The sequence below is a fragment of the Peromyscus eremicus genome, chromosome X (genome assembly GCF_949786415.1).
Source record: "Peromyscus eremicus chromosome X, PerEre_H2_v1, whole genome shotgun sequence".
Taxonomy (NCBI): Eukaryota; Metazoa; Chordata; class Mammalia; order Rodentia; family Cricetidae; genus Peromyscus; species Peromyscus eremicus.
The window spans coordinates 112,396,251-112,409,704 of NC_081439.1; the positions used below are offsets into that span (position 1 = coordinate 112,396,251).

At 40.4% G+C, this 13,454-nt stretch overlaps 1 protein-coding gene across 1 annotated transcript in view; it reads right to left on the bottom strand.

Moving 5' to 3' along the window:
* Positions 1–1,268: 1,268 nt before the first annotated feature.
* Usp26 (ubiquitin specific peptidase 26) overlaps positions 1,269–13,454 on the bottom strand; it is a 40,201-nt gene continuing 28,015 nt past the window's right edge. The window contains exon 5 of the mRNA XM_059250413.1: positions 1,269–4,318. Within this exon, the coding sequence (XP_059106396.1) occupies positions 1,692–4,238 (2,547 nt within the window). The 5' untranslated portion in view covers positions 4,239–4,318 and the 3' untranslated portion in view covers positions 1,269–1,691. The remainder of the gene's footprint in view (positions 4,319–13,454) is intronic.

Genomic DNA, 13,454 nt, shown 5'->3' on the forward strand with positions numbered 1-13,454 from the left:
TTGCAGATCAAGTCCTGGTGAAGAAAACTCCTTTGATGTGACTCAATATTCCCTTCTGGGAAGATCAAAATGGTGAAGTAGGCTCAGATCACCAAAATCCAGCAGGTTACTTGCTAGCTGACAAATCGAAAAACATGCCAATTCCTTGAGTACAAACCAGCTTCCCCATCCTCAAGATCAAAGTCTGAGAATATCCAGCACCTTTGCCACTAAGGAAAAGGGGAGCTTTAGTGGCTAATGTGAAGGCTTGTTTGATGTCCAGTATCATCTACACATGTCCAAGAGGATTCAAAAGTTTATCAGCCACATTTAATGCTTATTGCCAGGATTTAGTTGAATACAGTTGGCATGACCCAGTACAGAACCAAGTCAATGACTAGCAAGAGTATTTCTGTGTTTTCATAGGAAAAACACATATAAAAGAAATAAAAAGGCTATAAAAATTTTCTATGTAACAAGCAACTAAAATATGTAACATAACAGCAAAAGAAATTCTATATACTAAAGCAGTGACCCTAAAGCTAATTGAACATTATAATCTCCATTGGATTGCTGCCCTCTGTCCTAAATTTGGGGATTAGTAGGTCTGCAGAAGAGTCCACATATCCCATGATGTCATGTCTTCCTGGTGGTGGTGATCGGGTCACACTCTTAAAACACTGCATCAGAATATAAAAGGTAAAGGTCGTGGCCTTACTCCTGGTGGGCAAGGGAGGAGCCTAGGCTTCCATTAGGGCCCTGATGAGCATGCAGGTCCATGCTCAGAGTTTGTGGGGACAGAAGCCAGAGCAGCACCTTTGAGGCAAATGAGAAAAGGAATCCATTGTGAAGGAATCCATCCAGCTTTCAGAAAATATAATTGACCAGATGATGGTATCCTCTCCCTCTGGCTCAAAATCTCAGCAGTATTGTGAATGGTGCTTCTGTTTCTGATGAAGAGTTGAAAAGAGTAGCTGAAGACATGGCACTAGAGCCAAGGAAACCAGATGCCATAAGGAACTAGAAAGGGCTGCAGTTAACAAGCAGTTATCCAGAGCTATCCAACTTCTGTGGACATAAAGTGTTCTCTTCTCCCTTTATTCTGGGCTCCACCATTTAGTGATCTCCACTGTAAGAAAGCTGGGAGGGGAGAGGGACACTAAACCATTCCAAATGGAGAGACAGCAAGATAAAGCACCGGGCTGGGGTAACAGTGCTAGATAGACTCGCCTAAACTGTTGGCTGTATGGATGTGAGCTTTATTCTTCTGATTATATAAGAGCTTTTCATTATAACTTATTATGGTGATCATGCAAGAAGGAAGACCAAGATGAGAGAAAATGTACCTCTATTACTGGAATAATGTTTATGATTGCAAGTAGAATTAGGCCTTTTTATCAATATAAAGGCAACCTTGGGTTATGCAACTTCCGTAGTGAATACTGAAAACTTCACTATCAATAATAAATCTATTTTCTGACAAAAAAAGTATACAAAAGACATAGTTCCAGTTCCAGTCTTGTATGAGAAGAACACTCATTAGTATCAGCTGTAACTATGGGATTGACACCGTCAGAGTTAGAAAGGCGATTTCTCTGTAAATGTTTGTTGAGATACTGGTCCTAAGCTAATTATCTGTCCTTCTCAATCCAGTTTGAGTGAGTGAGGCATTCAGGTAGGTATATGCTGTGAGACATATGTCCCTTGTATTACTACTGTGACGTGTTGCGAGACTGAGTTTCCCTTGCCAAAAACTCTTCAAAGATCTCATTTTGCATGTAGAAGAAGACATACCCAGTGGAAAGCCTAGCCTTAAGCACAAAGTCCTCTTGTGTACTTGTCACCTGTGGATCGCTGTAGGTATACCAAAGCCGCTTCCTGAAGTCAAAGGTATCATTGATATAGTGGCCTCCATGGAGACTGCTCCCAATATGGCTGATAATATTAATGAGCCTGTAACCATTTCCCTCACTTCCATTAGGCTTTTGTGGGTCCACCTTGCCTGTAGGCTTTGTCTTCTTATCTAAAACATCTTTGTTTCCTGGCTTCTTGCTGGAACCTAGTGAGCCCTGTGAATTCAGACTGTCATTCTGGGTATGTGACTCCGCAGGTTTTCTGAGGTTCTCTGTCTGTTTCAGGGACCTTGGTTTACGGCTTTGAGTAACTGCCTCCCGGGAGGTCCGTTTATCATTTCTCTCTTTATAACATTTCTGGGCCTGTTGGTACTTTGGGGGTCTTTCTGTAAATTTGAGGTCATCATGTTTAGTACCCTTGCTGATGCTACCAGAATCTAGCTTACTAAATTTACGTGCTTTCTCAGGATTCTTGAGTTTTTCTGTCTCATTTGTCAACTCTGACCTAATTACACTTGCTGTGGCACCCTTTCCCTGACCTTCCTGCTGCACTTCTCCATTCAGTACTTTAGAGTCTCTCTTTATATTTTGTGGTTCCGACTCCTTGGTTGATCTGACGTTTGCAGTTGGGAAATCATTGAATTGTGAGGTCATCATTGAATTAAATGACGATTTGAATATTTCAGAACCCAACTCATGAAGAGGTTTTAGTAAGTCAAGATCCTTAACCTGTTCATTTTCGCGAACGGGCAGAGGTGGTTTTGTGTTTTTGTTGCAGTGACAGGACAGCTTTAAAAATTTGGAAATAATGATGTTCTGTTCATCCTTCTTCATTACCCATGACTCATTAAAGCTATAGCGCTTCAGATGAATAATAATAATCCTGGGTAGTCGAGAAAACTTGTGCAATGCAATAGATTTGTTGTGCATACACCTCTCGCATCTATGGTCAAGTTCTTCTGCTTTAAAAAAATGATCAAAACTGGACTGGATAGACAAGTTGTGACCTTTCAATCCTTGAGGAATGTTGATGGAGAGGTAACTACTCGGTTCTTTCCTGAGAACAGCCAGGCCACAACCTTTACAAAAAATAGATCTCAACAACTCAAATTCAAAATTATTAGCAACAGGACAAACAGGTATTTTGTTGGTAATAGCATGGTCAGCAAAAATCTGTGTAAGTAAATTATTTCCCCCAGATTCATTCTCAGATTGCCACAATATGGTCAACTTTTGTACAGTTTCCTTCAACTGAACTAAACAGAGACTTAAAAACTCATGAGCATCACTCTGCCTGTCAGCAGTGAATACGTCTCCAAACTGTGGGAGGGCTTTTGTAATCTTGATAAGTAACTTCTCCCTAGTTTTCATGCTGTAAATATCTTTCAAAACAAGCAGTTGCATCAAGGGCATGTTAAAATCATCTCTTGGAGGTTTGATCCATGGGAAACCCTGATTGAACAAATCATTAACAAACACTGGAACTGAGCACAGAGACTGCAATACTACATTTATGTAACAGGTGTTTCCCACATTAGGCAGACCTTGCCATGCTTTCTCTGGATACAGTAAGAGTGTCTTCACCTGCTCGTGCCACTCTATGCCTTTCTCCAGACAGTGCGATCTTAACAGAAATGGTGAAAATAATTTTTTAATGAGATCATAAAGATCACAAACATCCAAATCAGGCTCCTCAGGATAATCGATCTCAAATGAAAATCCTAATCCTAGTTGACTCTGTCCTGCCTCTCCTAAATCCCTTCCTTTCCCTTTATCATCGTATACAGACACCACGGACTTTGCCTCAATTTCATTATTACTCTCCTCCAGGAAGTCTTCTTTTCCATTCTTGTCCGAATCGGGCGAGGATCTTTTCCTCTTTACAAGCGGATTTTCTAATAACCCTCCATTATTAAGTGCGGTTAATGAGGATGAAAACAAAGGCAACTCACAAAGCCCTGGTGCTCCACTTTCTTGCCCCAATCCGAAGCATTTACTGCTTGCTTCTGAACGAACTTTCAGTGGTAAAGAGTGTCTGCTTGTGCTTGGACCATCAGCTCTCTCTCTATGACTTCTCCTGGACGTACGAAGATTTCTTTCATAGACTCTATCTAGGAATCTCTTCAGCTGTCTGGCATCCGTGGAGGTTAGTTTCTCAACAAACAAGAAATCGTTGTTTTTAAAAGTTAAATGTAAGTAATTCTGGTCTTCATCATAGGTTTTAAGGACCACACTTTTAATATTATTCTTTAGCTGCAAAGCTTTAATCCTCCCAGTGATGAAATAAAGAAGGAGTTTAACTTCCCGTTTTCCTACTACTGTTTCAATGAATGCAGTTCTTGACTTAGACATTCCTGCCTTTGCACTCCACATTTGGACTTGAGCATGGATCAATACGGGATCCATACTTGTTTTCTTAGCAAATAAAATACACGTAGCTTGAATTACTAACAATCTTGTAGCTTCAATTTGCTTCTCAAGTTTACCTAAAGAGACAAAGAAATAGTATATTATTTTTTATACACAATGACTATTTCTAATGTTGGTTCTATACTAAAAATTCTTTATGTTCTGGGTGTCTAGCCCTTTAGTGATTAACCAATATCTTTAGAAAGAAATCTATAGCTGCAAGAGAACAGAAAACTTAATTAACAATGCAAGACCATGATTTTAAAAAAATCCAAGGAAAAGTTCTTTAAGTTATGAGAGAAATGTTTATATAAAACCCAAACTCCGTTCTTATACACTAATCTCCTTTTCACCTTAATATCAGATTCTATTCTGATTAACTTCACCTTTCCAATGGAAATCATGAAACGTTTCGAAGACTTTTAAGATATAGCTAAAAAAGCATACTGAACAGTATCATAGGTATATACATATACAGAATGATCTCACATGACAACCAAAATAAATGTCTAAGCAAACAGGAGCACAGATGACTATTGCTTGATGTGTAGAGGAATTCATACATGGGATACTCAGAGTAAATTTACCTCATTGCAAATCCAGTGAGACCACATTCTTTTACTTAGCACTAAGGAACCAACATACATTTCACCCTTCGTTAAAAAAGTTGAAGAATAGGGGCTGGAGAGATGGCTCAGTGGTTAAGAGCACTGACTGTTCTTCCAGAGGTCATGAGTTCAATTCCCAGCAACCACATGGTGGCTCACAACCATCTGTAATGAGATCTGGTGCCCTCTTCTGGCCTGCAGGGATATGTGCAGACAGAACACTGTATACATAATAAATAAATAAATCTTTAAAAAAAAAGTTGAAGAATAACAACTTTGTAACCATCAAATATAGGGTAGAATGATTTCTGTAGCCAGCTCTGCCACTTTACCCAAGTTAGCTCTCTCTACTCAAACCCAATGGGGAAGCTGGAGTATAGCAATGTGTTATAGTACATGCTTAGAATGCAAAAAGGGCCAGGGTCAATCTTGAGAATCCAAAACAATTTTTACAAAAATAGTCAAGAAGAATCAGATATATTCAATTACTGAAAACTAGAAATTTCCAAGTAATGTGGAGAAAATTTGAATTAATAGTATGTCAGCAGTACAAATATTTGCATCGGAAAGTATTTTTAAGAGTTCATTGGAAGTTGTGTTTTCCCCTAAATAGTTAATATTCCTCCTTAGTCTTGCCTGTGCTGTTAGCTAGCTCAGCATGCCGTCTTTATGAATACCAAGGAAAACTTCTGCTAAATCCATACTCAAATAACCACTAGTTGCGCAAATCACAACTGAGGAGCACTTTCCTTCCAATGAGAACAAAGGATCTAGGGAAAAACCTTTTTGGTGCTATTTCTAGGACTGGACATAACACATACCCATGGTGGAAAGTGTGTGTGTGTGTGTGTGTGTGTGTGTGTGTGTGTGTGTGTGTGTGTGTATGTGTTGTGAGAGAGAGAGGGGGAGTTAGTTTGAGAAAGAGATACCAAATTTCTCGGGCTCCAATTCAAGTCAAACATGTGACTGGCTTGTCTCTCTCTCTCTCTCTCTTTTTTTTTTTTTTTTTTTTTGAGACAGGGTTTCTCTGTGTAGCTTTGCGCCTTTCCTGGAACTCATTCTGTAGCGCCACTGCTTGAGTAAGTAATCTGCCCTCAATGTCTACAAAGCCCAAGAACACCAAAAGGCCAAGTTATTAATTTTACATTAAGGTAATTTAACAGGATTTGTGCTGCTGTGGCAATATTTAAACACTCTATGCTGCATTTACATTTTCCACCATTCATGCTTTCATTATTTCAAGAGAAAGAAAAAGTTGAAAATAAAAGACTGTATTTTGTTTGTTTGTTTTTGTTTTTTGAGACAGAGTTTCTCTGCGTAGCTTTGCGCCTTTCCTGGATCTCACTCTGTAGCCCAAGATGGCCTCGAACTCACAGAGATTAAAGGCGTGCACCGCCACCACCGCCCGGCAAAAGACTGTATTTTAAATACAAAATCTTCATTCTCCAAGAGTTCATTATAAGAAAGTAATAAAAAGAAGGAAACTAGGTGCAGAAAATAAGGCTCAGCAGGCAAGAGTGCTTGATACCAAGTTTGATGACCTACGCTACATCTCTGGGATTCACAAATAAGAGAAAGGATTTCCCCAACACAGTTTATGTGTGTGTGTGTGTGTGTGTGTGTGTGTGTGTGTGTGTGTGTGTGTGTATGTGTGTGTGTGTGTGTGTGTGTGTGTGTGTGTGTGTGTGTGTGTGGTGTGTGTGTATGTGTGTGTGTAAGAAGAAAGGAACTGGATGGAATTATTTTCTTTCAAGTGTTGTGGTAAAATATTTATGTCATAACATAACCAACAGCTATATCTTGATACAAAGGGATTTACAAGCCAGGTGTAGTGGCTTATGCCTGTAACCTTAGCACTTGCAAGACTGAGGCAGGAGGATTGCCACATGATCAAGGCCATCCTTTGCTATATAGTCAGTTTCTGGCTTGTTTGGGATACAGAGTAAGACTGTTTCAAAAACTCCAAAATTAAAAAGGAGGGAGCCACAGTTTGGAGGTAAATACACAAATTCTAGAAGGTTATTTCCATACAATGACTATGAAAAAGTACTATTTGTCTGTCCTTCAATTATGTAACTGTGATCATCTGTAATAAAATCAAGTACTTGTTTATCTCACTACGTTAAGGTTAATGTGTAGAAGTTGGTGTGGCAAAAATGGTAAGTTGGGTTTTTAATTAATTATTTTCTCCAGCCAGATCAGTTTCCTCTCCCTTCCCCCTCTCCTCTCAGTCCATCCCCCCACCTCCCTTCTCACCCCCTATCCACTACACTCCTCCTTTCTCTTCAGAGAAGGACAGATCTCCCATGTGTATCAACCAGCCATGGCATATCAAGTTGTAGTGAGACTAGGCACTTCCTCACCTGTTAAGGCTGTATGAGGCAACCCAGTATGAGGAGTAGGGTCCCAAAGCTGGGAAAAGAGTCAGAGACTGCCCCTACTCTCACTGTTAGGAGTTCCACAAGACCAAGGTACACAACTATAACATACATGCAGAGGTCCTAGGTCAGTCCCATGCAATCTCCCTAGTTGTCAGTTCAGTTTCTGTGAGCCCCTATGAGACCAGGTTAGTTGTTTTTGTGAGTTTTCTTGTGATGTCCTTGAATCCTCTGACTCCCACAATCATTCCTCCCCCTCTTCCACAAGATTCCTTGAGGTCTGCCTCATGTTTTGCTGTAGCTCTCTGCATCTATATCCATCAAATTGCTATGTGAAAGCCTCTCTGATGATTAATAGGAGGGATCAGGTGGAAGGAGGGGGAGAGAGTACTGAGAGAGACAACTGGAATCAGGGAACATCTGTGGGACAGCTAGAGACCTGGTGCAATGGAAACTCCCAGAAATCTTTGAGGGTGACCCTAGCTATGACTCCTAGCAATGGGAGATACTGAGACTGAACCAGCCGTCTCCTGTAACCAGGCAAGAAATCCACTGGAGAGATTGGGACCCTAATCCAGCCACATAACCTTTGACCTACAATGTCCCCTGCCTACAAGATGTGCTAGAGTAAAGGTGGCATAAAAATTATGGGAGTGGCCAACCAATGACTGGTCCAGCTTGAAATCCATACCATGAGAGGCAGCTTAACCCTGACACTGCCTGGAGGGCCAGGACCCAGAAGGCTGGGTAGCCCAGAGACCTAGGATAGAACCAAACATGACTGACAATGAAAAAAAAAAAAAAGCTCGTGAAATGATGTCTAGTGATATTCTACTATACTCATAGACTGCTGCCTAGCCCAACTGTCATAAGAGATGTTAAGTTTTAATTACCTTATTTCACTTTTTTTTCTTTTGCTATGCTGGGAATTGAACTCAATACCTCAACACATGCCAGACATGTGCTCTATCACTGAGATATACTCCCAGCCCTCAGAACATTCAGAAAACATTTGAGAGAAGAGGCCAAAAATATAGGTAGTATATGCAAAGAAGCCCTGCTTAGTTACCTCACTGGATAGAAATTATGAAGGATCTAAAAGGTAGTAACCTAGCCCATGTATGCAGTGAGTGGAAATGATAAAATCAGATACATTCCACTGGAGTTTAAAGTTGTGGCTATCTCTAATGAGCCCAAGCAAAACCTCCGAAAAATGAAAACATCTTCAATTTACATTTATTTTTAAATTATGAGTATCTTGCTGGGTTTAGGAAAAGGCCAATGGCATTATCAAATTCTGTTAAATGTACTGAAAAAATGATCATCAACGTTGTCTTTGAGGACTCTTCTATAAAATTTTCATTCCAGGTACAATATACTTAATGAGTAAGTATAATTAATAAAGCACATTGGATTTCTCAATATATTCTAAATAAAAGGCTTCCTCCAACAATTGATTAGTGTGCCTTAAAATGTGAACTTGAAAAGTATGTGAATATGGTGGGTTTTGTAAATGAGAAAGGGCATTCTCAAAAGCCCATGAGCATTTTCAAAAGTGACTATACATTCATTCATAGTCCACATATACATGTGGAACAGTGCAAAGCACTGTATAGTTGTGAGTATACAACATTGTAAAGAAATACAAAGTCCAGACTCTTATAAAACATTCACTGTATCAGAGTTGAAAATTTACATATAGGGTAGGGATATAGCTCAATAGTTGAGTGCTTGTCTAGCATATGCAAGGTTGTGGGTTCAGTACCCAGCACCTAAAAAAATAAAAAACATATATATACACACACACACACACACACACACACACACGCACACACACACACACACACACAAAAAAAAAAACATATAGGCTGTAAGATGATGCTAATTATAAAAAAAATGGTGGTGGTGGAGGGGTGGACAAGCTTACTTGGTTAATTGTATGTTATGCAAACACAAGGACCTGAATTTAATCTCCAGAACCCATATACAAAAGTAAGGATATACTCTAGTGATTGGATGCCCAAACACCCTAACTGTCGTGGTAGAACTCTCATCTGGTGACTGATGGAAGCAGATGCAGAGATCCACGGCCAAGCCCCAGGTGGAGCTCCAGTAGTCCAATCGGCGAGAGAGAGGAAGGATTATATGAGCAAGAGATATCGAGACCATGATTGGAAAAAGCACAGGGACAAATAGCCAAACTAGTGGAAACACATGAACTATGAACCAATAGCTGAGGGGCCCCCATGGAACTGGATCAGGCCCTCTGGACAAGTGAGACAGTCGATTAGCTTGAACTATTTAGGAGGCCCCCAGGCAGTAGGACCGGGACCTGTCCTTAGTGCATGAGCTGACTTTTTGGAACCTAGGGCCTATGCTGGGACACTTTGCTCAGCCTAGGTGAAGGGAGGAGGGGACTGGACCTGCCTCAACTGAATCTACCAGGCTGAGCTGAATCCCCAGGGGAGTCCTTGCCTTGGAGGAGGTGGGAATGGGGAGTGGACTGGGGGGAGGGTGGGGGGGTGTGGTGTGGTGGGAGGAGGGAGGACAGGGGAATCCGTGGCTGATATGTAAAATTAAATTAATTATAAAATTAAAAAAAGAGGAGTCTTCAAGAAAGCCAACCTTCACAGCTAATAAATCCAAATCCCCAAGACCCTGAAAAAAAAAAGAAAAAAAAAAAAAAAACAAAAACTAAAGATAATGGTACCTACTTGTAATTTTAGCAGTGGAGAAGTAGAGACAGAAGGATCCCTGGGACTTGATGGTCAGCCAGCCTAGCCTAATTGGTAAGCCCTATGTTTCTAAAAGATGTTGTCTCAAAATAGAAGGCAGGCAGCATTTGAAGAGCAGTAACTGAGGTTCCTTCACCCCCATTTGCAAGTACATAATACATATATGCATATACATGTGCACATGTACACATGCACATACAGAGGGAGAAGGAGAGAGGGAGGAAGGGAGGGAGGGGAGGGAGGGAAGGAGGGAGGGGGAAAAACCTCCCCAAAGGAGTTGGGGACTCGTGAAGACCTGGTAGTGATAATATAGCAGAGTCTCAAAGAGAGAGCAAATAGATTCTAGGTGTTTGAGATATGAGAAAGAATAAACAAAATTACATTTCAGGGAAAACTGTGAAAACATCCGAAGAGAAGAAGGTCTGAAGGTTTTGTAAAACAGCCAGAGAGCAAATGGATTGGTAACCTTGCTAAGCAGTTCCAAGCTACAGGACTGCCTTGGGATCATGGTTGTGCATGTATAGTGGTCCTCATCATCACAATTTGGTTTCTTCCAGGTACATTCAGCTGCCCAGTTGTCCCGGTGCAATGCATAATAGAAGAAGCTTTGATTCTTAATTTGTTGGAAGATTCTGTTCATTCCAAAGTAAACATGTAAGGGGGGAAAAAGCAGAGCTGAATACCTGAAGTGATGAAATGGTGCTGTAGAGCTGGCTAGGCACTGAAGAATGCTTAATGCTTTGGCAGAGAGGACCCAATTCATTTCCTAGCACTCATGTCAGGTAGCTTACAACTGATGGTAACTCCAGCTCCAGGGGATATGAGTCTATGTTCTGGCCTCTTTGGACACCCGCATTTATGTACACATATCTACAGACAGGACCGCGCACACACATAAAAGTGAAATCTATGAAAATAAAGATGACATGTGAATAGAGGATTAAAATATGGGAAAATGTGGGTCTGAGAGATGGCTCAGCTGGTAAGGGGACTTGCTACCATGCTTGACAATCTGAGTTCAATCTCAAGGAAAGAGCTACTCCCCAGAATTGCTCTGACCTCCACATGTGTAGTGGCATGCATATGCTCACACATTCACAAAATAAATGAAATGTACTAAAAATATTAAAATACACATCCTCCATAAAATCCCGAGGGGATGGATGGTAGTAACATCAGGTAGGGAGAGTCTCTTATTTCACTAGCTGTAATTCTGCCTCCTGCTTCTAAGAAGCTGTCAACAGCTTACACCACTTCCTTCTCCTACTGCCCTCCCCTCTTCCTTTGTGTTTTTCTGATCATCTTCAATCTGTCCCCCAAGCTGGAAGCAAGCAATGAAAATGGAGGACAAAACAAATGTTAGGTGTGTGTCGACTGGGTTGAAAGCTGGCAGGATCAGGTCTAGGGAGTCAGCAAGTGAGGGCTGATGAAAGGAGAGAAGTAACCACCCCCTCCTTTTTTTTTACTCTTCCAAGTTTGGGTTAAAGGTCAACACATCAAGAGGCACACTGCCTCTAGAGCATTAGCAATTAAATCCTGTCATTATGTTTGTTCCCAGCCTCAGTGTGCATGGCTTTTCAAAATGATTGGATCGGAGCAGACTTTCTTTTTTCCCTGCCTGGATTAAAGGTGCATTTCTACACTCAGCAAACGTCCAAGTCATTGTATAGCAGAGAAATGCCATTACCTCGCCTCTTGACATACACTGCACATAAATCTCTCCATAGGAGGCCCCTGACCAAAACGGGAAGAATTCTCTAGACTAGCAAATTGTTCCCATGAACTATTCAAGCTTTGAAGCCTTTCTGAGAGACAGATTTGGCAGAACATGTTTTTCTCTCTTGTAAAATGACTATGCTAGTGCTACTAGTAAGACATAGCCAAAAACAATGCACAGATCATTCCAGAAGTTAAATATGATTATTTCGTTAAAGAATGTTCTCTTAAAAAAAAAAAGACTGTTTTCTCTTGAGAAATCACGTGTTTGTTATATAGTTTTTGGTATTCTCCTTTCCTACTGTAACCCCTCTTAGTATTTTGTAGACAGTCCTGCTAACTATTAAATATGTTTACTCACTTACTAACCAAAATATTTACTCACATTTAGTCAGCTATAGATAGCATCAACTATGGACCAAACCAAAAGATAAAGCAGAATACTGCTCTCAGACAAGTTATAGGATAAATACTACAAACAATAGCAGTACAAGAAAAAATATAATAAGTAAAAGCCAACTCCTGTGTTATGTAAGAGTCTGTGTGTTTTCTGCCATCTCAACTTCTCATAGTATTTCCTTTCCTTTTCTACTATGTAAGTGGGGAGTCTCGGGCTATTTGTGTATGTGTGGAGGCCAAAGTTTAATCATGAGTGCTATTTCTCAGGAGCCATCTATCTTGTACTGTGTTTTTAAATTTTTGTTACTTTATGTTTTTTACTATATGCATGTCTGTCCATCATATGTGTGCCTAGTACCCAAGGGGGTAAGAAGGTGTGAGATTCCCCTGCAACTGGAATTGTACACGGTTTTGAGCTACCATATAGATCAAACCCCGGTAACCCAGAAGAGCTTACAGGATTAGGTGGCTCACTAAACTAGGCTGGCTGAGCCACGAGCTCCGGGGATCCTTCTATCTCCATCTTTCTAGTTGTAGGATTGTAAATGTACACTATCCTTTCTGGCTTTTTTACCTGGGTCCCGGTGATCAGTGAGTGAGACCCAGCCCTTAATGCATTTCCCTCCTACCTGCAATTCCCTTAATGCATTTCCTTCCTACCTGCAATTCCTTAACAGTTCTGATTTTGCTCTTCTTTTAAAAACTCTGCTCAAGTCTTACTTTATCTAAACAATTGCCAGGTGTTTTTTGGTGCCTTAGATTCACAAAACATTCCCACCTGCTAAGATCTTTGCTTCACTTGTATTCCACTGGCACTATTTCCCATAACCCAAGAACACACAATATAGGGATTCAAGAACAACAAACTGGTTTTCACAGTGTGTAAAGTTGTGGTGCATGCATGTAATCCCAACATTTGGGAAGTGGAGGCAAGAGGATCAAAAGTTCAAGGTCAGCCTCAGCTAAATAGGGCATTCAAAACCAGTCTGGGTTACATGAGATCCTACCTCAAATAAATAAATAAATAGATAGATAGATAGATAGATAGATAGATAAATAAATAAATAAATAAATAAATAAATAAATAAATAAAATTATTCTATGTTCTAAGTGGAAAAAAAAAAGAACCCCATGAACAAATCATGCCAAAGGAAGTGTCGCTAAAAGGTGACTATACAAGAGAGACACCCTTTGGAGCCACTGTAGGAAAACAGGAAATTACAAGAGCACTCAGCTTACCAGAGAATGGCACTGGATGTGGATCCCAAGTGAAACTATTTCCCAACTCAGTAATGCATGTCAAGGGAGAACAACCTATTAGGTCAGAGGACTTATGGGGAGTTGAAAAAGACAAAGACACACAAGGCTAGACAAAAA